The sequence below is a fragment of the Orbicella faveolata genome, unplaced genomic scaffold, assembly GCF_042242905.1.
Source record: "Orbicella faveolata isolate gen_17 unplaced genomic scaffold, um_ofav_v1 contig_3, whole genome shotgun sequence".
In the NCBI taxonomy this organism is placed as follows: domain Eukaryota; kingdom Metazoa; phylum Cnidaria; class Anthozoa; order Scleractinia; family Merulinidae; genus Orbicella; species Orbicella faveolata.
Window position 1 is genome coordinate 3,696,418 of NW_028301558.1, and position 22,675 is coordinate 3,719,092.

Consider the following 22,675-nt stretch of genomic DNA (forward strand, 5'->3'; position numbering starts at 1 on the left):
CGTGATCAAATGGTGAGAGTTGCGAGATTCTCTTGCAGATTTTTCACAACGATGCCAGGGAATAAGGTAGGGAATAAGAACCAGGGCTCTTATATGTAGTTTTATGTTCTGAGCTAATGGAAAAGGTGAGTTTTTCAAGGTCGAAAAAATTACTTCGATTTCGCGCTGTGAATGGATGCTCGCGCTAGTTGTACGCGTAAGCTTTCGCGCTTGTTTTATAAAGAAAAGTTATGTAAGACAACTCTTTACTCTGGTATCGAGTTAATTTGTGAGTTTCCCAAACAATGCTTAGTCATAACCAAACCCTGTTTTGATAGTTTCTTATTGTTTCTGTTTGTTTGGCGAGTTTGCAAAAGTTTTTGAAAGGAAAGTCTGACGCGTACAAGTAGCTCATTTGCATAGTGCAGCGCATGCACTTTCAAGTCCGAACCGGTGTTTTCAACTGTCAACAAATCTTGACAAAGATTTCTTTCGTTGTCTTTTGTGCCGAGATGCTGCAACAATTTTCACCAACGCCAAAAGGCTACTAACATCATGAGTGTTGCTTTAACATAGTGAAAGTTTACACTGCGAAAATAAAATAGGCAAGGAGTTTTCAACCAACAAAATCGAAATCTTTATTCGGGTACCGTGACTATTCGAGTTGATTAAAGAAAGCTGAAAGAAAGCCGACCAATTTGACTAACAATAGATGGATCGAAACCCGCCAATGACTGATGACAAACTTTACACGAGTCTTTCAGCCAATACCATCATGATTAAACTGACCACTCATGTTCAACGAACCAGACTTACAACATCATCGACTGACAAAACTATTCACTTGACTCAGAAGATGACTTTCGCTCAGGTTGTCGAAACGTCAGTCACCAACAACAGTTCTTTTCAGAACTACCCTCACCCGGACGATCACACTATACGAACTATTGATACTCCTGGGTTCAAACCATTTACTATATTTCTGCTGTATTCACATATTTTCAGCTAAGCTTTTAATATGTTCTCAAACATTTATCAACCTTAAAAATATTGAAAAACTAGAGATACATGAGTTCGAGGTACGTTTTCACTCGAAAGTGGGGAAGTCCAATTTATCATGTTTTACTGACTGTACAAAACACGCATCGGCGGGTGCTCTTATTCATCGTTCTTCATCGACAACAGTCAATTTATTGGATTTTTACAAAACAAAACTGAGCAGCATCTACAGACTTAAACTTTATTGTCGCTTATTGGGCCCTGATAAAACATCAAGCGTTGCTTACAATTCAGACGAAACGCAAACTTGCAATTTTTTTTTTTTTTTTTTTTTTTAACTCTACGGTCGAGATAGACTCTGGTAAAATCCTCGCAAGCCTGTGGCAAGAGGAGGGAAACTTTGAAGTCCTGAAACGCTGCTATATCCAAATATTTCCAACTAGTGTTTTGCTGTGTTTTGGAGAAACTGTTAATCTCCAACATGTGTGAAACTTAGAGTGGCGTAATGTGGATCCCTTGTAAAAGAAGCTGCGGAACACAACTTGGTTAGTGATATAAAGCGGCACATTACTAAATTTGACACTGTCTTACTTCACTCAAACTGGAGCAGCTTACGACGTAAACACTGAAGCGAAATTCCAACAGACATGAAAGTATTGATATGTGGGCCGAAAGCATCAAACATTTCGGGAATTTCGGACGCCATTTCCCCGCGCTACATCCGCAAAAATCCTCGCAGCATGTACGCGCGTGTGCCGCACGGGATGGCGCAATTTGTTCTAAAAAAATAAAAAAATTGTCCCATATCAGAGGGACAGCCCCAATACTAGAAATGGCGCGCGTTAACGGTCTCCGTCCCCGATTATGGCTCCTGATAAAATTGATGATTTCTACAAAAGCTACGCTAAGAATATTAATCATTCATTCAAAGTTAAACTGTGCTATGAGAGACGAGACGTCCCCTTAGCGCAATAGAGCCGCATCTCAAGTTTCTTTCTACAGGTTCCATCGGATGCTAATCAGTGTTTGTAGCCTGCTTTCTTTTTGTTTAATTAAAGCAAAACTCTATATACTAACCACTTGCGGATCTGAATGCAAAAGAACTTCATATAACTAATCACGCTGATGTAATACATTATATTTACCAAGACTTCTCTTCACGTATTGTTCCGATTTGTAAAGCAGCTGAGCTATTCTGCTTACAAACGTCAAATGTTCCACCATTGACCAACATTTGTGCAGCATTGGCATGTATATGTAATGACAATATGTAATGACAATATTTGTTATGGTATAGCAGCCATTGTGCTTTAAAGTGACTACCTGTTGCTGACTTGTATGATGCGGGTTGTAAAAATGCTAAAAGCTGAAAATTAAGTTCTCTTTTACAGCATTGTTTCTATATACTGGACGCTTTTAAGTTACAATAGAGCTAGATTTCATCGCATATGGCGGATTTCGCATAATTCGGCAGCAGGCAATGTTATATTTTATTTCTGGGTCTCTCCTTGTGGAAGCTGTTGAGTGTAAGCCGGCGGAGGCATTCCCATCAGGACAGGCTGTTGTCCCGGATATTGAACTGGCTGCTGTCCCGGATGTGTAGGCGGTTGGTAGACTAGCTGTGTCGCGCCTTGTGGGAGAAAAACCACAGCGGGCTGTCGGACGACACCTGGCTGGCCTGCTTGCTGTGGATGACAAACCTCCTCTACCCTTTGCTGTCTGTACAACTTGTAAAGAAGGTAGACGTCCACAATGAAAATTATCCAGGAAAAGTGACCGAACCCCTGTCAAAACACCAAGAATGAACGGACATTTTTAAAACTCTGAATAGCTGTCATCAAGTAAGTATTTCTCTTAATCAAAGAAAAGAGTGATTGTTCCGACAGGTGGTACAGGGTAAGGGAATTAGTTGGGCCATGGGACGAAGGCTTTGATTAATTTCCATGCATTTTTGTCCAAAAAGAGTACTTGGATAGAAGAATAGCAACCCAGTTAGGTGAACTGTCTTTGAGGAATTTCCTGCTGAAAACTGGAAAGAATACGCAGTCGGCTATTTATGTTAAATAAATAAATTACGTTTAATAAATAAATATGTAAAATAAATAAATAAATAAATAAATAAATAAATGGATCAGACTCTTTACATTAAATAAATAAACCTGATTTTTTTTTTTTTGAAAGACAATATAGGAGAGGCCGTCCCGTGGCTTCTTAACCAATGCTGAACAGGCAAAGTTACAATTTGCAACTGAACAGGCCATTATAACAGTACAATTGAATTCTACTTACCAGCCCAATCCGATAGGCTAACATGTTGGGCTCGTACGCCCCTCCATAGTCGATAGGATTAAATGTCATGATTCCACAGCAAGCGCCCAATAAAACAGACAAAACGAATTGGATAAGCAGTGTCTGCAAACAAAGCAAAAAAAGACTGTGAAATACAAAAAAAACAACAACAACAAACAAAATTAGTGATTAGTGGTTAACGGGATTAACGGGTATTCTTCGCCCCTTAGTCCCCCTTTTTTGTGGTTGCCCGCGTATTCCTCGAAGTGCAAGACAAGTGCAACTTGCATATGACCAAGAGAGAGTACCTTTCATTATTCTCACCGAGAAAATAGCTTCATTGTGGTTGCCATAGAACGGGTAAATTTATCGATAATTTGAATTTGCACTGCCGTGCAAATTAACACTTGCGCGTGCATAATAATAATTAAGAAAAAGATACAATCGTCATAAAAATTTAGTGACGAAGCTCCACTCACAGCAGAAGTTCAGTTAGATCCTGAAAAAATTCTTTTCTACGACAAAATAATACTTATCATTGCTATATGCATAAAAATTAAAACAATTCAATTTCAAATAATTAGTAATTTTCTCAGTCATATAGTAAATGAATAATCCTACGAAAGCTCGAGTAATTATGGATTTACACCACTATTAGAAAATAACTCGTAGTGTAAATTCACCGATCGGCTACAATCAATTAGTCAACCTCGTACCCATGGTCTGTCATCTTTCCGCCCTACATGAGAGACCCTGGGAATGAGGTTGTCAATTACTGACGGGTGAATGGGTCAGAAACGAAAGGGAGGTGTGTTAACCCTTACGAATATCAGTATCTAAAATTTAGAAATTGTTCGCACATTTTTTTTTTTTTGGACTTACCGCTAAAGTGAACAGGGACGGTCGTTTGCAATTGCAAATCTTAGGGAAGCTCAACGTATACATTATCAAGTAGAGGATGACCATGACCCAACAGAAAATTGTGATGCCTTTCAAGAAGCTAGCTTTTTCATCATCAACCGCTATTGTGTTTGAAAAGTCTTCTAGACTATCAAAGTACTTGAGGATACTTGCCCATGCGCCGAGCAGCACAACCTGCAAAACCGGATATTTCAACATATGACTTGAAAGAAATGACTGCAGACATTTTCACTGAGTTGGCAAATTGGCTAAAGACGAGTTTGCTGCTCTGCTCATACCGCGATCGTAGAGGTTTCAAGATGGGGGAGAGGTAAAGAAAGAAGATGAGGGAAACGGCATGGGATCGGAGGTACTGCTTTTGGTATCTCTTACGTGCACTGTACATAAGCAAGCCCATCCATCTTAGCTATGATAATGCAAGTGAGTTTATAAAAGATGTTAAATTTGAGCTGCGGAGAAAGTCATTTTTTAAATAAATTCGAAACGGCAGGCAAAAATGAGGCTGCTGTTGTTTAAATCACAAGACACAAAAATAACCAATCATCAAAGTTAACCTAGTTTTCTAGTTAACCGTCTTCTCGCCCGCAAGTTCTCTAGTCAAGTTGGATTATGCGAGGAGTCCTTGAAGTTACGAATTTCCGTGCTTGTCTTCTTATTTTCTCTGCTCGAAAGTAGAGGGAAATACGATACTCACAAATTCTGCTATTTTAATGTAGCACAGAGGGCTCTTGAGAAAATCTGTGTCAATAGTGAGACCCAGACCCTGTCCAGCCTGTTGTTGAGGTTGTACTTGTTGAACGTAAACCGGTTGTACCGGTTGTACTGGCTGTCCCTGTTGACCCGGTTGCATTGGTTGCCTCACGGGGACATAATAATAATGAATAGGCTGCCCATCTGCTGTAGTGGCTGGCTGACCGGCAGGAGCCTGAACAAAAACCGGTTGTTGTTGGCCGGGCTGCATTTGGTACATGATTGGTTGTCCGGGAAGGACTTGTTGTTGAGATATCACTGGCTGACCAGGAGGAGCTTGGGCTTGAGTTGTTTGGGCAACTGGAAGTTGAGCTGGACTGTCACCTTCCATCTGAGATTAAAGAAAATGTGAACTTGTACGAACATATTCAGATTACAAAAGTTGTATCTATCCAAACCAAATAGGCTACTTGTATAACGCACCATACAGTTTATAATTATAGAACTTGTTTGTTTTATGTTTTTGTTTGCCATTCTTGTGCTTGACCGTGCACAAAATACAATGTGCAGTTGTTTAATTCGGACTTAGGAATCAATCAATCAAAACGTTTCGGTTGTGCACCTTTCTGGATCGGACCTTCCAATGTAAATCAATGTGTCTGGCGGGACTACTTCGCGTGTGTATGCTTTTGGTTTACTTTGTCGGCATGCAAAACTAGCGCTTGCCACATGTTGCTCGAGACTTCCCAAAAAGTTGCCCGAAATTTCTCAAAAAGTTGCTCAAAAGTTGCCAAAAAAAGCAAAACCTTTTTTTTTCTCTCTCTTCTTTTACTTGGTCTGATGCAAAATTATGCAATCTGTACAACAAAAGTAACATTTCTAAGCATTTTTGTGCAATTTTGCATCGTAACCAGCGTCGTTAAAAAAATTTGTTCACAATACGTATGATTAAATTCTACGCATCAATGTCAAATTCTTTAAAAAAATTTAAATTTTTTTTAAAGTAAAGAAATTCACAAATCGTCTACTGAAACATTGGATAATATGGAAATGTGGAAGCATGGCCAATTAAAGCAACAAAAGCTGTTCCGATATCTAGAAAACTAGAAATTGCTTAGAATGCAAAAACATGCTGGAAACAAAAAAAGTTGCTCGAAATACTAACGGTTGCTAAAAAGTTGCCGAGGAATTTGTGGCAAGCCCTATGCTGAACCCACTCTCACGCGAATCCCGCCAGCTACGCGGGCTAAACGTGTCCGTGACTTGAGAATGCATGTAGCAAACTTAAACAGTTAATAATTGGACGGATAGACACAGATCTCTTCTTTTGACCATCCCGGCCGCCACTAATTCAAGAGTTTTGACTCAATTTCATGGAAAAGTACAACAAAAAAGATTTTGCCAATGCCACCACTGCCCTGTTGTCACACTCCTCCCAATTCTTTTTCTCCCTGTTTCACTCCCGTTTGCAGTTGAATATTTGGTGATCAAGAGCAGACCAGAGGTCACAAAGGTGAAATGTTTTAGATTAGAAATCATGCGATATCAACCAAGATTCATTTTATCGCAGCAGTGAAATGCCAAAAATTCTTTCATAATTTATTTTACAGAGAAAAATGAAAGACAATCAAAACGCATGCATCAGCACATGCCGGCGTACCATTTTCGTTTCATTTTCTTTATTATTAGTAGAACAAGAAATGATCACAACATAAACACAGCTTTACTGAGACTATTGTAAACACCAGCACTGAACCCAGCGGGTAATAATAGCTATAGTCGGAACCTGCTAAATCGAGTTCTGTTTTTTGGATTTCCTCTTTATTTCGAACTCAGTCGCATTTTCACTGCAATCTTTTACAATTGGACATTTCGAACTCTTTTATTTATGTCGTTGCCTCTCCTGGCAGGCCCGTAGCTGAGGTTTTTGGAAGGGGTGTTCGTATTGACAGGAATATTTATTAAGGGGGGTTATTAAATACGAGCGCCGAAGGCGCGAGCCTCTAGGGGGGTCTGGGGGCATGTTCCCCCAGAAAATTTTCAAATCTAGAGGCCCGGAAATGCTATTTTCAGCATTGTGCACGTCAATATTTCAAACTCGATGGAGTGTAAAATAACAGGTATTTTTAGTACGATCGAACTTCTCAGGAACCTTATTCGCTGAATCGATCGACACATGACAAGTTCGACGTTTGGCCCGGGCCTAAGCTTAAGTTTTGCCGGCTGGTTGACATATCAATGCAAAGGCCTTTTCGAAGGCTTAAGTTGCTTTAATTATGAATACATATAACTTGGCCTCTCAGTACGTAACTACGGCTAGTTTAGCGAGGCTCTGTCCTTGTTGATCCTTGCGATTGTGTAAGTCTTTATCCACGTAAAACGATCGATGTTTAATATGACACAACAGTATACAGACCTAAACACGCTTTTGTGGTCTAACATTACGAACTTAAACCTAAAAGGAATAAAAGTTGAACAATTAGTCCCTTACCTTTGGAAAAGTAACTTAAAATAGGAGCTGATCGTTCGGCTGATTGTTTAGACGCCACTTTTAAACTCTATACTTCATGTAAGGTTCTCGAATTTCACTTGTACCCATTCTCCTAAGAATTAATACTTTCCCGATACTTTTAGCGTTTTCTTGTAGGGTAATTTAAACGCTACAACACTCAAAGTTTGTTTTCCATTCCTCCACTATTTGCTAAAAGCTGACAATCAACAGTTTGTGTTTTAAGTCCTCCATTATTGACCTTCAAGGGGGGTTCTTTCAAACCCCTCGAACCCCCCCCCCCCGCCTCCTACGCGCCTGCCTGGCTTAGAATCAAAACCCCGTTTCTCTTTTTGATTACTTGTTCTTGGATTAGTTGACTCCGGGACCCTTTTTGTCGCAACTATCAGCCGATGGAAATGTTAACCTTAATTTATTTCTCATTTCCAATATGTTGGTGTTAAATTAAAAAAAAAAAAAACACAATTCCCAATTCGTATTTCTGTTTAGTTCTGTTTTGCATCGTCTTGTTTTAATGGAGGGTAGCAGTTCAGAGGTTTGCTGATATAATTCGGCTCAGTTTACAATGGCAGAGGTAACTTTTTTCAATCATCTGATGAACTTCTACCTCATTAAATATACTATGCAAAATGGCGCATGATAGCCTGTTTAATACACTATGACTATCAGTAACACTGAAAGGGTTCAGTGTTTTATGTGTATTTATAACTGCATTTGAACGCCCCAGTAAGATCCAGAAACTGAAGCCCACATAAGATCCGTTTAGGTGACCCTCGAGTCATGGTTCAGAAATCTTCTAGTACAATTTTGCAATGTTTTACGAAAAATGCGCCTTCTTAAAACCCAGAAAAATAGCAAAACAAAAAATAATCGTAACTTTCGCTAAAGTAGATTTTAAGGACTCTAAGGACGCCTGCCTGAGGAGGCTGAACTTGAAAAACTCTTCAAATTGATATACAGTCAACTCTCTCTAAGGCGGACACCATCGGCACCGGCCTCAGCTGTTTGTCTTAGAGAGGTGTCCGTCTTAGGGAGGTGTCCGTCTTAGAGAGGTGTCTTGTAGAGAGTCGACATAACATAACCCCATGAATTTTAAGATAATAATGCTGAACCTGTGCACAGTGAATACGCTTCTGTTTAAAGTTTGTTTTAAGTTATTTACTTGAACAAAACCTACAAACTGGAGCAAAAACATATTTATAAAATTGAATTTCTTGTCGTATTACAATCAATAGTTAACGTGTTAACTACCATACAATATTTATTGAAAGAAAAAAGATAAATTCCTTGAAAATATAGCGATCGTTTTGCAAAAGTACATAGCTTGCAATATTCAGTTCCTGTCCAGTCGGAAGTGATCTAGAGGAAGAGACAAACATTGCGCCGAGTTCTTAACACCTTTGTCTCAAAAACTGTGTCGGCGAATTTTGATATCTTGCCTCGTTTGTTTTTTACGCTCGCTTAAACTTCGAGGTTCGAAATAATATTCCTTCTGTTCCTTCATTTGTGTACAACTCTAGAAAGAACAGGAAAAACCAAAAACGCCGACATGGTTTTTGAGCCACATTATATAGAAATATTCACGCCAAATTTGAGCTAAAACGGTTGAAAACTCAATGCACGCGAACTTAAAACGTGCGCCCAATTTCTTGAAAATATTGTTTCGAGAAAAAGAGCAAAACAGTTTCAGAGACGTTTTTCCGGTCGAATGAGATTAAAACAACAAGGTGTGAAAGTAATTACCTACGTTTTACAAGCAAAAGGCTCAACTTACTTCATAACAATAGCGCTCAAATGTTGACCAGACAAGATGTCAAATACGCTACAAATCAGCTCTACCAGGTATCACTGTTGGGTCGCTCGCTCCGAAGGTAAGTTGTTACTGTAAAATTGAAAGTGTTTCATCCCAGTTTCCGGAGTTTTCATGATTCCTCTGACTGGTAAATTGTATTATGAATAGACCAAACCAACGTTAGCAATGCCTAAACAAACGAAAAAGGGGACAAAGGTAAACGAGACAAACACGACAAAGAATACGACGCGACGCCGAACGCGCAAGCAGGGAAGAAAGCAAGTACCACTGACTCCAGTGAAAATCCTAAGGAAGTCATCCTTTCTGAGATGCGAGCAGCTTGGTAAGAATGGTAATAAGCTGGATAGGAAACAATACAAATTGTTTTCTGGCCCATATGATCAGTACTGACGAATAAAGCCACAAAATTACCGCCACACAATTGCCAGGCACAACTTCCGGTGCGGGATTTATTTCTTGTTGAGTGTCTTTCACAATCTTTGCGAGGATCCCCGTTTTCGTACTAGAGACTAGGAGAAATACAGGCACCAGTATCTAGCCAAACTATGTTTGGTAGTGCGTCGTTCAAATCTGTCTTGTACACGTCTATACTCGAAGGACTACGAGAAGCATTATTCAGAGGAAATAATAACGTTATTTGCCAAAGCTGGTCTCAGAAGGATTACGCCTCCAAATCCTGTCCTTCCTCGAACACTTCGTGCTGCTTATAACAGGACCCTTTGTCGCCAGCGGCAAGTTTGTCAGCCCAATCCCTGTCAAAACAATTTCCTTGTTTTCTTTTTACCGATCCCTTTGGTACAAAAGGGCAGCTCAATCGCTTTCGCTTTTTTCTGTAAGACATGGCAACAGCGCGAAAATATTGTTGCGTGGTCTGGCCGTGACGAAATTGAGTGTCCAAACAAGGCTGTGTGTAACATGAGTTCTCGTAGCTCAGTGGATAGAGCACCCGCCCGGTGTTCGGGAGGTCATGGGTTCGATTCCCGTCGGGGACTCAGAATTTTTCTTTGTCCCACGCTCGTGTCATGTTGATTAATTCACCTTCACATGATAATAATGTGTTGACTGTCACAATGACTTGTCAACATTCCATTAAAGGCAATTAGTGAAGAAAACATTATTTTGTCCATAACTTCCCGTAGAAACAGTTTTTCAATTTTTTTTTAAAAACAAAGAGAGGAGTAAGAGCTATCTTTCTATCGTAAAATATTTTTTTTCCCTTAATGGTTACATTTGGGGTGAGATGCTACCTTAAGAAGAAAAGAAATCTATGATCTTGGATGGTTTCAGGTAAACAGTTTAAAATCCTCACAGCGCTGACCAACGCTGCTTAATTTTGATATGAGGATTTCATCTTGCAGCGTTGTGGAAGCGAATTCCTTTAGGTGGTCAACCAGTCTAAGAGCTTCTTTTCTGTAGTAGATTTTCCCGGTAGATTTGAAGGTTGGAGCCGGTGATTCAAAGTCCACATCTTGGCCTTGAATGGGACAATGACTGATTTAATTTTAACTTGTATGGTATGTATTTCCCGGCAAGATAAGAGCTGTCAGTTAAACGTCTGGTGTTACAAAGAGTCACGTACTTGGTAATTTAAGAATTTTTCTTCCCTAAATCATAATTTGCGGTCACATTCAGGACGTCACATGCACAAGTGTCCGTTGTCCGTCTTATGGAGGTGTCCGTCTTATAGAGAGTTTGGTTATAGTAAAATGACCGAGGTACGGCCGGGACCAGCACCAGGTGTCCGTCTTATAGAGGTGTCCGTGAAGAGAGAGTTGACTGTACATTCTTTAGCAATATACGATCGATAATTATCTCTAACTGCTTCGAGAATTAAGTGCAATATATATCACGAGGACTGAAAATGCATTACATTTTAGTAGAGCAATTTAACCCATCGATGCTACAGGAAACGGCAGTTTTAAACCATTTTAAATATACAGTCGAACCAGTTGAAAACGGGCACCAATGCTGGGCGGGACCTTTGTTCCCGCAGAAATAATTCTGCGCTATTTATCCGAGATCAAGCGAATTGTTCGTACATAGAGGTGGTAGCTTACCGAGGTGTCCATAAGGAGAGGTTCGACTGTAAAAAAATAGTTTGAAATGGGTAAAAATACTCCTGGAGAAAGAAGTTGTTAAAATATTAAGAAATCTGGGTCGCCAAGTAGTAGATGAAGGATTCGACAAATCCCGGCAGCGTTGCGCGAAAAGAAAGGCAGAATATTATCAGATGGACCTTTGATAAGAGGTTAGGCGAAAACCACACGCTTTCTATTATGGCAAAGTTTAGGCAACGCATCAACTCGGCTTTTTATATTCGTTACATCTATGCATATGTCATAGTAAACACCGAAACAGATTTGAAAATGGTTTATTATAAATAGCGCAAGGGCTCGCCTTGGATGAACAATTTTACTGAAGCGGAAAGATGGTTGAATGCGCAGGAAACTGAACGGTTAAACCCTGACAACATCGAGCACCCGAACACCAAATGGGTGTTTGTAAAGTTTTTGAACATCCAAGTGAAGGTCGTGCTTGACAGGCAGCTAATTTTAGGCACAGGCGCATTGCCAGACTGGCTGCGCAACCTTGCTCGCGGGCGCCAAATGGTGGCGCTGGACACTTTTGACGACAACTTGTGCCTGTGGTGCTGCATTGCCATGTATCAAGGAGCGCGCCCCGATCGGAGCACACAGACGGCGAGAGAGCTAACACAGAGTTTTTTGAAACAAAAGAACATCCCAAAAACTTCTCTCGATGAATTGGATAAGGTCCAGACAAACCTCAATCAAGGGAAACGGTTGTAAGCTTGGTTTGCTATCAGAGTCTATGAGCCAGAGCGCCAGGAAAACGGCGAAATTTTGTGGCATCGAAAAAGAAACCCTTTAGACCAGCTGGAGAAAATTATGACGATTGGAATTTATGATGGACACGCGTTTTTGATCAAACACATCAAAAATCTAGCAAGGCTGTATGCATGCGCGGATTGCCAAGCACGTTTCACCCAAGCCTGCCATCTTCAAAGACACAGCCAAACATGCGCCCAAGGGAAAACAGTTATAGATTGCCCCAACAGGAGAGTCGAAGCCCCGCAGACCGTTTATGAGCGAGTTTTCTACGGCAAACCCCGAGCGTCGACGTCATCGGTCCGCTGGCTAGAGGGCGCAAGCAAGCAGCTGGGCCGGCAAATTCACCACGCGTTATGCGGCCACGGCGGCGAGCGGTGGATTGAGGGAGCGCCAGTTGACGGTAGACCCAAAAACAAAGACGGTGTTCTAATACCACGGCTGCCATTGGCACGGCTTCTTCCTGCCGTTGTCCAAACACCCGTAAAGAGATTACCAATCACGGCCAAACGCGAGAAAACCGCTTCCTCGCCACGGCAGCAAGGACCCACGCCTTGAGAGAAGCCGGCTACCGAGTGATCGAGAAATGGGAGTGCGACGAACAAAAAACCCACGACGCCCTGCCAAACCAAGAAAAGCGGACCTATCCGCACGCGATCTTGTACGATTTTGAATCGTGGCATGATAAAAGCCAGAGAAACGAAGTGACAGCGTCGCTCACGTACGAAGCAACCCGCGTGGCAATCACCGTGAGCATCGGCGACACGTTAGAACGCGAGCCCACGCATATCTGCGAACGAAACCCCAAAAAGCTAATCCAGACGTTCATGAAAGAGCTGGAGAGGCGCGGGGCAAACATCCGCAGCGAGTCAGAGCTGAGCTTATACCGGAAGACAGCCCTTTTTTAACAGGAAAGGGCCGCAGGACGATCGCAGAATGGTGCGCCCAAGTCCCCGTTCTCGGTTTCAACTCTGGGCATTATGATATGAACCTGATAAAAGAACATTTCGAGGAGCTGGTGGATGACACGACAGCCAAGGTACAAGTGGGGAAAAAGACGCACACGACGATGTTCATGAAAACCAGCGGCTTCCTCTTCGTAGACCTCATAAACTATCTGGGGCCGGGCAAGAGCTATGAAATTGGGTCAAAGCGTACTGCGGCGCCGATCTGAAATCCCACATGCCTTATGATAGGTTCGACATCCCTGACAAGCCAGATTTCCCCGAGCTGCCGGATTACCCGACATGGTATTCGTGCTTGAAAGGCGCTTTTCTCGTCAAGCTATCAGAATGGCGGAGTGCAAAAAAATCTTTAAAGAAAAGGAGATGCAAACTTTCGCAGACTGGCTGCGCTATTACAACAACCGCGACGTGGCGCCAGGGTTGGAAGCCTTGAAAAACATGCGCGCCTTTTACACAGCCAAAGGGATCGACATCTTAAAAGATGCAGTCAGCCTCCCAGGGGTGAGCCTGCATTACCTGCTGAGAGGCACGATAGAGCGCGGCGCCGACCTCCACAGCCCTTGTGAAGAAGCATATGGGATGTTGAAAGACGCCGTGGTGGGTGGGCAAAGCCTGGTGTTCACGCGGTATCATAAAGCCGGCGTCACGCACATTAGACCGCACTGCTTCAAACAGCCGAAAATCTGCAAACGCATCATTGGCTACAACGCCAACGCGCTCTATCTGTCGATAATGTTGAGAGACATGCCCTGTGGAAAGGAAAAGGTCGTGCATTACGACTATTCAGCAAAAGCCGCGCCCGCGTTGACAGAACGCCTGAAAGCCGCAACCTGGTTTGGATTCGCGGAAGTCGACATTGAAATCCCCAAAAAGCTGTGGATGAAGTTTGAAGAAATGCCTCCCATCTTCTTCACCAAACAGATTCCCGACGAAGCAGTGCCGCAACACAAGAACGTTTACATGGTCCGCACCGGCAGAAAAAGAGGCGACGGGAAAAAGCTGGTGGGAGCGTGGTCAGCACAAAAGCTGCTGCTATATGCGCAACTCTTGCGCCGGTATGTTGCCCATGGCGCAGTAATTACAGCCGTGCACCGCACGATCGACTATGAGGCGACGAAGATCTTCACCTGGATCGTGGAGCAGGTTACAGAAGCCCGCCGCACTGGAGATGTGGACAAGAGCAAGGCTCTGCTGGCCGAGGTATTCAAGCTGCTCGGTAACAGCGCGTACGGCAAGCTCATCAAAGCGCTAGAGCGGCAGACATGAGTGGTGTACACAAAAGATGAGAAGGTAGTGGACAGAGCGCTACAAAGCGCGTAATTCCGCGATGTGGAAGAGGTCGGGCAAACCTATGAGCTGGAAAGCAGGAAGGCGCGCATCACGATCACTCGTCCTTTCCAGATCGGCATCGCGGTGTATCAGCTGGCCAAGCTGAGGATGCTAGAATTCTATTACGACTTCTTGGATCGGTACCTCGACCGCAGTGACTTCAAGCTGATTCAGATGGACACGGACAGCAATTACATCGCCATCTCTGCCGAGCGGCTTGAGGGTGTCCCTCGCCAAGATCAGTGCGCGCAGAATTTGAGGAAAAAAGCACGAGTAGCTGGCGTAGGACAAGTGGAGCGGGCGCACGCCTGGGCTGTTCAAACTCGAATGCGAAGGCAGCCGGATGATTGCGCTCTGCGCGAAGTGCTACTATGTTGAGCCTTTTAATCTACGCGGTCGACCGCTGGCCCGCAGGCAAGAGCAGTTCTACAGCATATTGATGCTCAAACAAGCGCTCGGCGAGCGTGCGGTTGAAACGCTCCACAATAGCTTGGTCTCCGTTAATTTGTGGGCGCCCGCGACGAATAGCTTTTTTGTGGTTTTCCATTTCTTTGGTCACGCCTCCCATGAACTCGCGCCCACGGCCCACCTGCAGCAGCTGAGGTCATGTCAATGGGCTGCGCTTGTAAATCGACTGAAAAGCTTTCGCAACCTCAGCAGAGTCTTTGGAGGTCAGAGGCTCAACTTCTTTGTAACGGCCGACGACGTCGACAACGGTCAGCGCGTATTTGTAAACTTTGCGGCCAACAGGAAGCTTGTCATGAGGCAGAAAAAGAAGGTCCGCCTGGTGGACCTCGTTAGGCGCCGATACGTCGAGTTTGGCGCGAGGAATGTAGCGCGAGGCGGGGAGATCGATCTGCCAGAGAGCTTGTTTGATGAGCCACTGCTTGGCGGTTTCTTCAGGGACTTTCGCGGCGTCCGCTAATTTTTTGATGGTAGCGATGCCTTTCCAGTAGCCTTTGGGGTTGTAGTAGACTTTGGCGAGCTTGGTGTCCATTATTTTACATCCGCGAAAGTTTAAAGAAAACGAAAGGCGGCATAGGCGACCGCGAGTGCGTTGCCGCCCACAAAAATCAGCTCGTCTTGTTTCTGCAGCTCACTGGGTTGATAAGAGTCAGCGAATTGAGGTTCTTTGGGAGGCGTGACTTGCTTGTCTGGGTGGGCCTGGTTATAGAGTTTGAACGCCTAATCGGTGTTCGTGAAGTTTTGATTCGCTTGTTCTTTGATTTCTCTGTTGGTTTGAATCCAATCAAGAAGCTTCGTGCGGTCTCGCGTGTATTTGGCCATAGCGGCCTGATAAGCTTCAAGAGCTTTGTCTTGCTGTTTTTTTTCATCCAACGCTGCATTTCCGTTGTTTGCCGGACAAGTATTTAGCGAGATAGTTGCCGCCAGTGAAAGCAGCGGCGTTAAGAATAGCATCTTCGACCATCATCACAATGATAGCCATCGTTAAAAACATGCATATCTTTTCTCTAAACAGAGGTCGGAAGGATCTTTTTGTCTTCCATGTACTGTTTTAACGCGATGTTGCCTGCCAGGACAGCTTTGAATTTTGCATAGTTCATGGCGCTGCCGCTAGGGTCAACGGTGAAGGTCTCTTTCACCACCTTTTTCGCAATCCAGCTGATGCCGGCGGCTAAGCCGGTAAGAGCGGCCGCATCCATCATCGTTTTCACTAGTTTGTTTTCAGACATATCTGTTTAAGTTGCAGAGGAAAGTTTAATTGATTTTTCAATCCATAGCGCTGAGGCCTTTTCTTTGAATTGGCTGCTTTAGCTGCGGCCTCGCCCGACTCTGCGAGTCAGCAGCCGGAGGTCTCCCAACACTTTCTTGTACCGGAGAAGAGGTCGCAGTCGGTGGACTGGTGCTGCTTTCACTTGTGGAAGCGCTGAAAACTGTTTTTGTCTATTCACGTTTGTAGTAGAGCCCGATAATTGAAACGAAAATGCTGATGACACTCAGCCATTGTGCGGTGGTGAGAACGTTTCTTGTGGTGTTCGTGTCTTCGCTCTCGGGCACGGCCGTTTTTGTGTCATTTGTTTCCTTGTTATTTGCTATTATGACCGCTGCTTCAGATGCGGCTTTTTTCTGCGCCTCTCGAGCCAGTCTTGTTCTCTCAGCGACAGCCTTGCGAGCAGCCACTCGGTTTGGGTTTTTTGCCCGTATCGTGGATGGAATTTTTGCAGTGACCTGCGTTTGCCGACTCGCAGAGTCGGGCGAGGCCGCAGACAATTGACTCGAAGAGTCAGCCGCAGGTTGCGTGTCTGTGGAATCCGACAATGCGTATATTTACTAAACAAAATATTTTATTGAGAAATTAGTCAGCAATGCTGACCAATTGCTCAGCAGTTGCTGAGGAGTGCTCAGCAACACTGAAATCGATATGTTTCGTTGTGATCAGTGCCGTGAGCAGCCGCCCACATCTCAACGCAAGACTTCCGACAAGGGTGGACGACTCTTTGGTGATGACCTAATCTTTTTTGAGATCATCCTGCAGAGCTTCAACGTCTTTAATCTGCACAAACGTCCCAACCGCCCTGGTGTACAACGAGAGAAAGATATCAGCAAAGGTGTCAGTGGTCTTGGCGCCCACATAAGTCTCGTACGTTTCGTAGTAATTTCAACATCTTTAGCCTCCAAACACTTAACGTGCTCTTGTGTCAGCTGCACGCCAATGGCCTCTTTTGCTTTGCCTGTAGAAACCAGAATTGCAAGCTCTTCACGGAAGGCTGGAATGTCAGGCCCTGGCAGACTCAAAGAGTCGGTCAGCGAATTACTCTTCGAGTCAGGTTCAGCTTCCAGAAGGCTCATGACTTCAGCCATCACCAGATCATTTCCTTCAGCCATCGTATATATTGTAATTTTATTCTTTCAATTCAATTGCGAAAGGGTGGTGAAGAGAGAACATCAGGTGGGAGAACTTGCGCACTTTCAGCCTTGCAATCAGCTGCTTGAGGGCATCTTGGGAAAGCTCGCCGGCGTGCTCTTCGTGGTCTTGACCGACGGCGTGTAAAACAGCACGAGCGCCGCCACATTCTCTCGGAGAGGCTTCGCGATGTTTGAGAGCTGCTGGGTCAGCACCCACACGCTGATGCCGGCGTGGCGAGCGGAAAATCCGATCTTTACCAGCTCCCCGGTCCGCTCTTTGCGTCTTTCGAGACCGCACAGTCATCAGAGAGGAAGCAGAAAGGGCTACAGAGCTGGTTCACGAGGAATTGCGTCTTACTCGAGTTGGTCGGCCCCACGATGAGCGCGTTGAACGAAATATTGCCGGGGTCCATATTCAATACTGCACAGATTCTAGTTGTCTGTCCATGATGTTAAACTGGGACTCAGAGATCACGAACACATGGTAGTTCACGTTGCCCGAGCCTGTGGTGGTACGTTCGATTTCCAGCTGGACGCCGTCCGCGGTGTTCACAAGGCGCGTGCCGCTGCCGTGCATTTTCCGATCTGCCATAGAACGCAGATCAATGAGCAACCCAAACTTATTGTCGGTGTAAAACTTTTGCAGGGTCATGTGTTCGGTTTTATTTTGGTCTTGCACAAAGAAGCCGCTGGCTTCTGCCCAAATGTCTTTGCTTTCGAGGCCGTCGTTGTACAGCATGTTGGGCGAGCCGTTGATGGTGATGCTGACTTTTTTATGTCAGGGAAGACGTATTTTTCAGAGTCCCTTGTGCCCGCGTTATACGGCTCTACCAACAGAAGGAGTATGCCTTTCATTGACCTTCTCGGGGGATTGACTTTGATATTCAGCCGCGTGACTGTGTTTTTTATGAAGGTCTCCACTTTGTACCGCATCACGTGGTCATAAGCGACCTTTTTGCCGCTCGAGTACGCGCTGCGCGCCTCGTCTGCGAGCGTCTCGCTGCGGATCATTTCATACTCGAGCTGGATGTTGGTCAGCTTGTACGCCAGCTTGGTGGTGACCCTCTGAACAACTGTGAAGCCGGCGCCAGGGTGACTTCAAATACGAGATCATTGCAAAGGGCCTAGGGGTAGAAAACGCCGTTGTCTGTCAGCAGCTGATGGTCAAGCCTTATGCGGTACTTGGTTCCGTAGATCTCGTTCAGTTTGTCTCCAGCGTCGACTCCCGAGGTTTCCCTGTCCCCTGCTTTTGAGCGTATCTTGCATAAGTCCTCGCTCTGTATCCCCTCAGGCACCATGTTGTCGCGCTTTTCAACTGGAAGGAAAAGGTCTTTGAAAGTTTTGTAGATGTCGTACCCCATGGTGTCTTGTAAGATGGTGCCTGAAAACCTCACGACCAGCTTGTCCACCACCGCCCGCGTGGCGTTCTGAACGAGGAAGTTGTTGGCGTGCCCGCCAATCAGGTCGATGTCAAAGCGCAGCGCCAGCGAGCCAGGCACTAAATGCATTACCTCGTTTTCATGCAGCTTGGGCACTGAAACACACAGGGTCTCACGGGGGATGGCTTCGGTGCGTTCGAAGGTGACGCGTGTGACATCGTGGGGCCCGCAAGGTCTTTTGCGTGTGCGTTGGGCGCAGGGTCTCTGGCACGGACATTTCTTCTTCGAAGAAGGTATAACAAACCGGGTTTATTTTCCAATATTGCAATGGCAGAAGGCGGCGATTTTGGTAACGAGGATCCTGTCTTTGACCATCGGCTTGACCAGGATGATGACGAAACAGAAGTCAATAATAAAACGCAGCCCTATGCCCCTGGCGCGACGTCCACCCCCTACCAGCCTGGCCAATTGCAAAGTGGCGAAGAAACGGAAATGCAAACGAGGCAACACCAAAAGACCGGGCTGCCTGACACTTCTTATAAAGAAACCCCCTTGTTGGGCGACTGGTTAGTTCCAGAAGAAAAACTATCAAGGCTTCAAAAGGCCAGAGATTTCATCAAAAAACGGTTCTATAGGGTAGACTTCGGAAAATTAGTCCCAATTAGTTTCAGCAAAAAAGATAATGATACTGAGATTGGTGTTTTGGACCCAAAGGGCGATGAGACCAAAATTTTCAAGAGGGACGGTTCAGGGTTTCTAAAAAGTTTCACAGACAAATATTCAACAGCTCTGGGGGAAAGGTCTGAAGAAATCATTGCTGAAGATCGCGCAACCATCCGGGAAGCACGCCAAAGCTCGATAGAATCTGAAAAACAATTAAAAGCAGACGAAGACCTCGCTGCAGAAAAGGGCGAAAAAGAACAAGAGAGGCAAGAGCTTAGACAAAAAATTAGAGCGAGCTCAAGCACAGCGTGATGATATTCATGAAGAACATGGCACCACTATTGAAATGCAATCAGAAATTAATAAGTTGGATCGGTTTTAAAAAATTATCAAAACGATGATGACAAGGTAAAAAAAGAAGTGGCCGCGCTTGAAGAAAAAGTAAAAGCAAAGAAAAAACCCAAGCAAAGGTTGCCAGAGAAAGAGCAAGAATCGCTGCAAAAGAAAGAGAAACAAATGTCTTGTAGCAAAGGCTGAACAGCACAAAACCTTTGAATGATTTGAAAGAGCGAGAAAGCGAGCTGCAGCGTGAAAAAACAGCAACATGATATCATCCAAGCTGAAGGCTCCTCGCCGGTCGACAAAGAAGCGGCAGAAGAAAGAGTGGCAGAAATAAACGAGGAGCTCGCGCGTTTGCAAACTCAAGTTGAGGAAAGAGAAAGGGCGCTGCCTCTCTCGGAAAGAATCAAAGAGATCTTCAAAAATATGGTGTGAGAGTGACGGCTGTTCTTCTCGCCGCGGGAGTCGCAATCGGGGCTGTCGTCAGTTTGGTTACTAAAGCTTTGAAAGCCACTGGCAAAGCTTTGGGAAATTAAGGTCTTCAAGATATAGGCGCTCAGCTTGGTTCCATGCTGCCCAAGCTGATTGGCTCGATTGTGAACTTCCTTTTCAAAACAGCGGGGAAAGTGGTCAGCTATCTCGCCGAGCACACCTGGCTGCTGATTCTTGCCACGGTGGTCTTTATTCGAAAAATATATCAAAAAGTGACGGGCCTCTAATTAAAAAAGCTGCTCCTACACTAAACATGGCAGAAGATGGTGATTATGACCCCTGAGACGATGATACTTATTATCCACCCAAGAAGGACGATGGCGATGGCGATTACGATGAAACCATGTGGTACAAAACCCCCGTCTGGCCCGATGATGATGAGGACGATGAGGATGAGGACGATGACGTGCCAACAGCGGGGCAACATGAGACGGCCGAGCTGGCTGCTTATGTCCAACCGCCCGCCTGGCTGCCCACCCGGGACAGTACTGTTGATACCCTATTCGATCATATTCATGTTTTGAATGCCTCGATACACCCGGCAACGAAAATGGAAATAATCCAGCGTTACTTCAAAAAGCTTTTAAAATTTTTTTGTCCCTGGATTCACGGCATTGTTCACCCACAGTTTCATTCCAGCAACCGCCTGTTTCAGCTTATTGTTGTAACCAACCGTGCTTTCTGTGTTGATGTTCATTTTAGCGGGCATTAGCCACGCGCTAGGGCACACCGCCATGGTTGAGTCTGATCTTCGCTTGATCCACCGCCAGCTGGTATCTTTGCCCGCTCTGTGCCTGGTGTGGCTGTCTGATCGCGTCTTCCATCAAAACCAGAAACTCGCTCTGGGCTTCTTTCGCTCAACCTCCTTCTCCAAGAATACTGCTGCGCACGATGACTTGCGCAGCCAAGACGCGGTAAACAAAGGCTTCGATTGACTGATTGATGCGCGAAAGGCCCGCCTGCGTCAAACCGGCGGCTGTGTTTGGGGCGAACCAGTCATACTGGGTGGAAGCAATATTGTCTGGCTCGATGTAGCCGATGTGTTTGGGGCCGAAAGTATGGTACTCGGGAAAATGAGCCCATTCTACCTTCCCTTCCTTGTCTATGTCATACATGTAAAGGTACACGACCCCCAGGCTGTGGTTCATTCCACGTTTAAAACGGAAGTCACTTGAGGGGTCTATTCCGAACTCATCGCAGATTCTGTCGTATGGGGCCTTGTCATAAGGATTATCGAATTGGTTGAATGTCGGGTCGCCGGACAGAGCGTTTTTGCTGTGAATGCCGCCTATCTGATACAGAATTCGCCTGACCGTGAAATACACGTGGAATTGGTAAAAGGCTCTTATTTGGGGCGGCAGAGACTTTCCGCCGTCAAAGATTTCGCGAGATATTCCACAAGCTTGTGTCGCGCAGAAAACAGCGAAGTTGAGTTGCTGAGGCCAATATTTCATTTTAGCGCCGCCCAGCCAATTTTTCGATTCTGTCTCATCAGTGTGTTTGAGCTAGGCTTTTTGGAAAATGTCGCGGAATTTTGTCACGAAGTAGCTGTCGGGCGTCACGTAGATGTTTATCTGGCCACTGAAGATTTTCTTAAGGCTTCGGCCGCTTTTGCAAAATCTACGGCTGGAATTGACAGCGCTTTTTTGGTTTTAATTAGCGGCAATTGATAGGGAAAGCCCGCCACGTCTGTCAGCCCAAGAGCGGCTTTCATTTTCTGACTCCAAAAGCGCCTGTCTGAACCAAACACGCTTTGAAGGGAACCTTTTCCTGCCTTGAAGAACATTTCTGCTGACACATTCCGCTTTTCATCAACATTGATTTGTGCAACGAATTAGGCTTTATCAGCATTCGGGAACTGTTTTGTGAATGCTGCCCACGCGCTTTGTTGGGCCGCGGCTTCTTTGGCTTTCGTATCTGGCGTTTGCGCCTATCTGTCAAAGTCCTTGAACGGATCCATTTTGAATATGTTATATTTGTACAATATAAAATGGTTGAGTTGTGCTTACGATTGTCGCGCAAAACAACGGGGAAACTGCGCACTTTGAGGAGCCGCTACCGAAGGTTAATTTCGTCAGACTCCTCTCTTGCAGTTTGTACAATAGCTGGCATACTCTTGAAAAAGAAGGGAGCGCGGCCTTGGGTAAACCCGATAACACTCAAGGTTTATCAGTTGATAGACTCCCACCAGGGCATTACACTTTAGAGAGCTTGGCAAAAGAAATAGACAACCTGTTCAAAAAATATAAATATACCAAACTAGAAACAGAAACAAATCACCCGGTTGGCCAGCTTGTAATCAAAAATTTTGGAGGAAAACAAATTACCCTTGACCGTGATTTAACCCAGTTGCTTGGTATTGGGCGAAATTTTAAAAAATGTAACATACATAAAACGGCTTACACCTCCAACGACATATTTTATTCATTGCGATCTGCTTGACAAAACCAAAAACTTTTTAAACGGGAAGAGATCAGATGTTTGGGCTAGATCAGGAGCCATAATCGGGGACGGAGACCGTAAGTCTTGGGATCCGAGTGCACCTATGATATGGGAAAATTTTTCTGTTTTTAGAACAAATTGCGCCATCCTGA

General features: G+C 44.6%; 1 protein-coding gene and 1 pseudogene across 1 annotated transcript; one reads left to right on the top strand and one right to left on the bottom strand.

Moving 5' to 3' along the window:
* Positions 1-940: 940 nt before the first annotated feature.
* Positions 941-7,671, bottom strand: LOC149106090 (uncharacterized). Its single transcript, XM_089298130.1, has 5 exons — positions 7,370-7,671; positions 4,883-5,269; positions 4,150-4,362; positions 3,268-3,390; positions 941-2,762 (listed from the first exon to the last, which is right to left on the bottom strand). The coding sequence occupies exons 2-5, from the start codon at positions 5,267-5,269 to the stop codon at positions 2,469-2,471; spliced, it is 1,017 nt and encodes a 338-aa protein (XP_089154256.1). The 5' UTR covers positions 7,370-7,671; the 3' UTR covers positions 941-2,468.
* Positions 7,672-13,444: 5,773 nt separating this feature from the next.
* On the top strand, positions 13,445-14,419 carry LOC149106091 (uncharacterized; annotated as a pseudogene).
* Positions 14,420-22,675: the final 8,256 nt, after the last annotated feature.

Excerpts from the sequence above, each read along its gene's own strand:
- LOC149106090 (XM_089298130.1), bottom strand. The coding sequence starts at position 5,269 with ATGGAAGGTGACAGTCCAGCTCAACTTCCAGTTGCCCAAACAACTCAA. Across the intron at positions 4,363-4,882 it reads ACATTAAAATAGCAGAATTT|GTTGTGCTGCTCGGCGCATG; the intron begins GTGAGTATCGTA and ends CCGGTTTTGCAG. Across the intron at positions 3,391-4,149 it reads CGTCCCTGTTCACTTTAGCG|ACACTGCTTATCCAATTCGT; the intron begins GTAAGTCCAAAA and ends CTTTGTTTGCAG.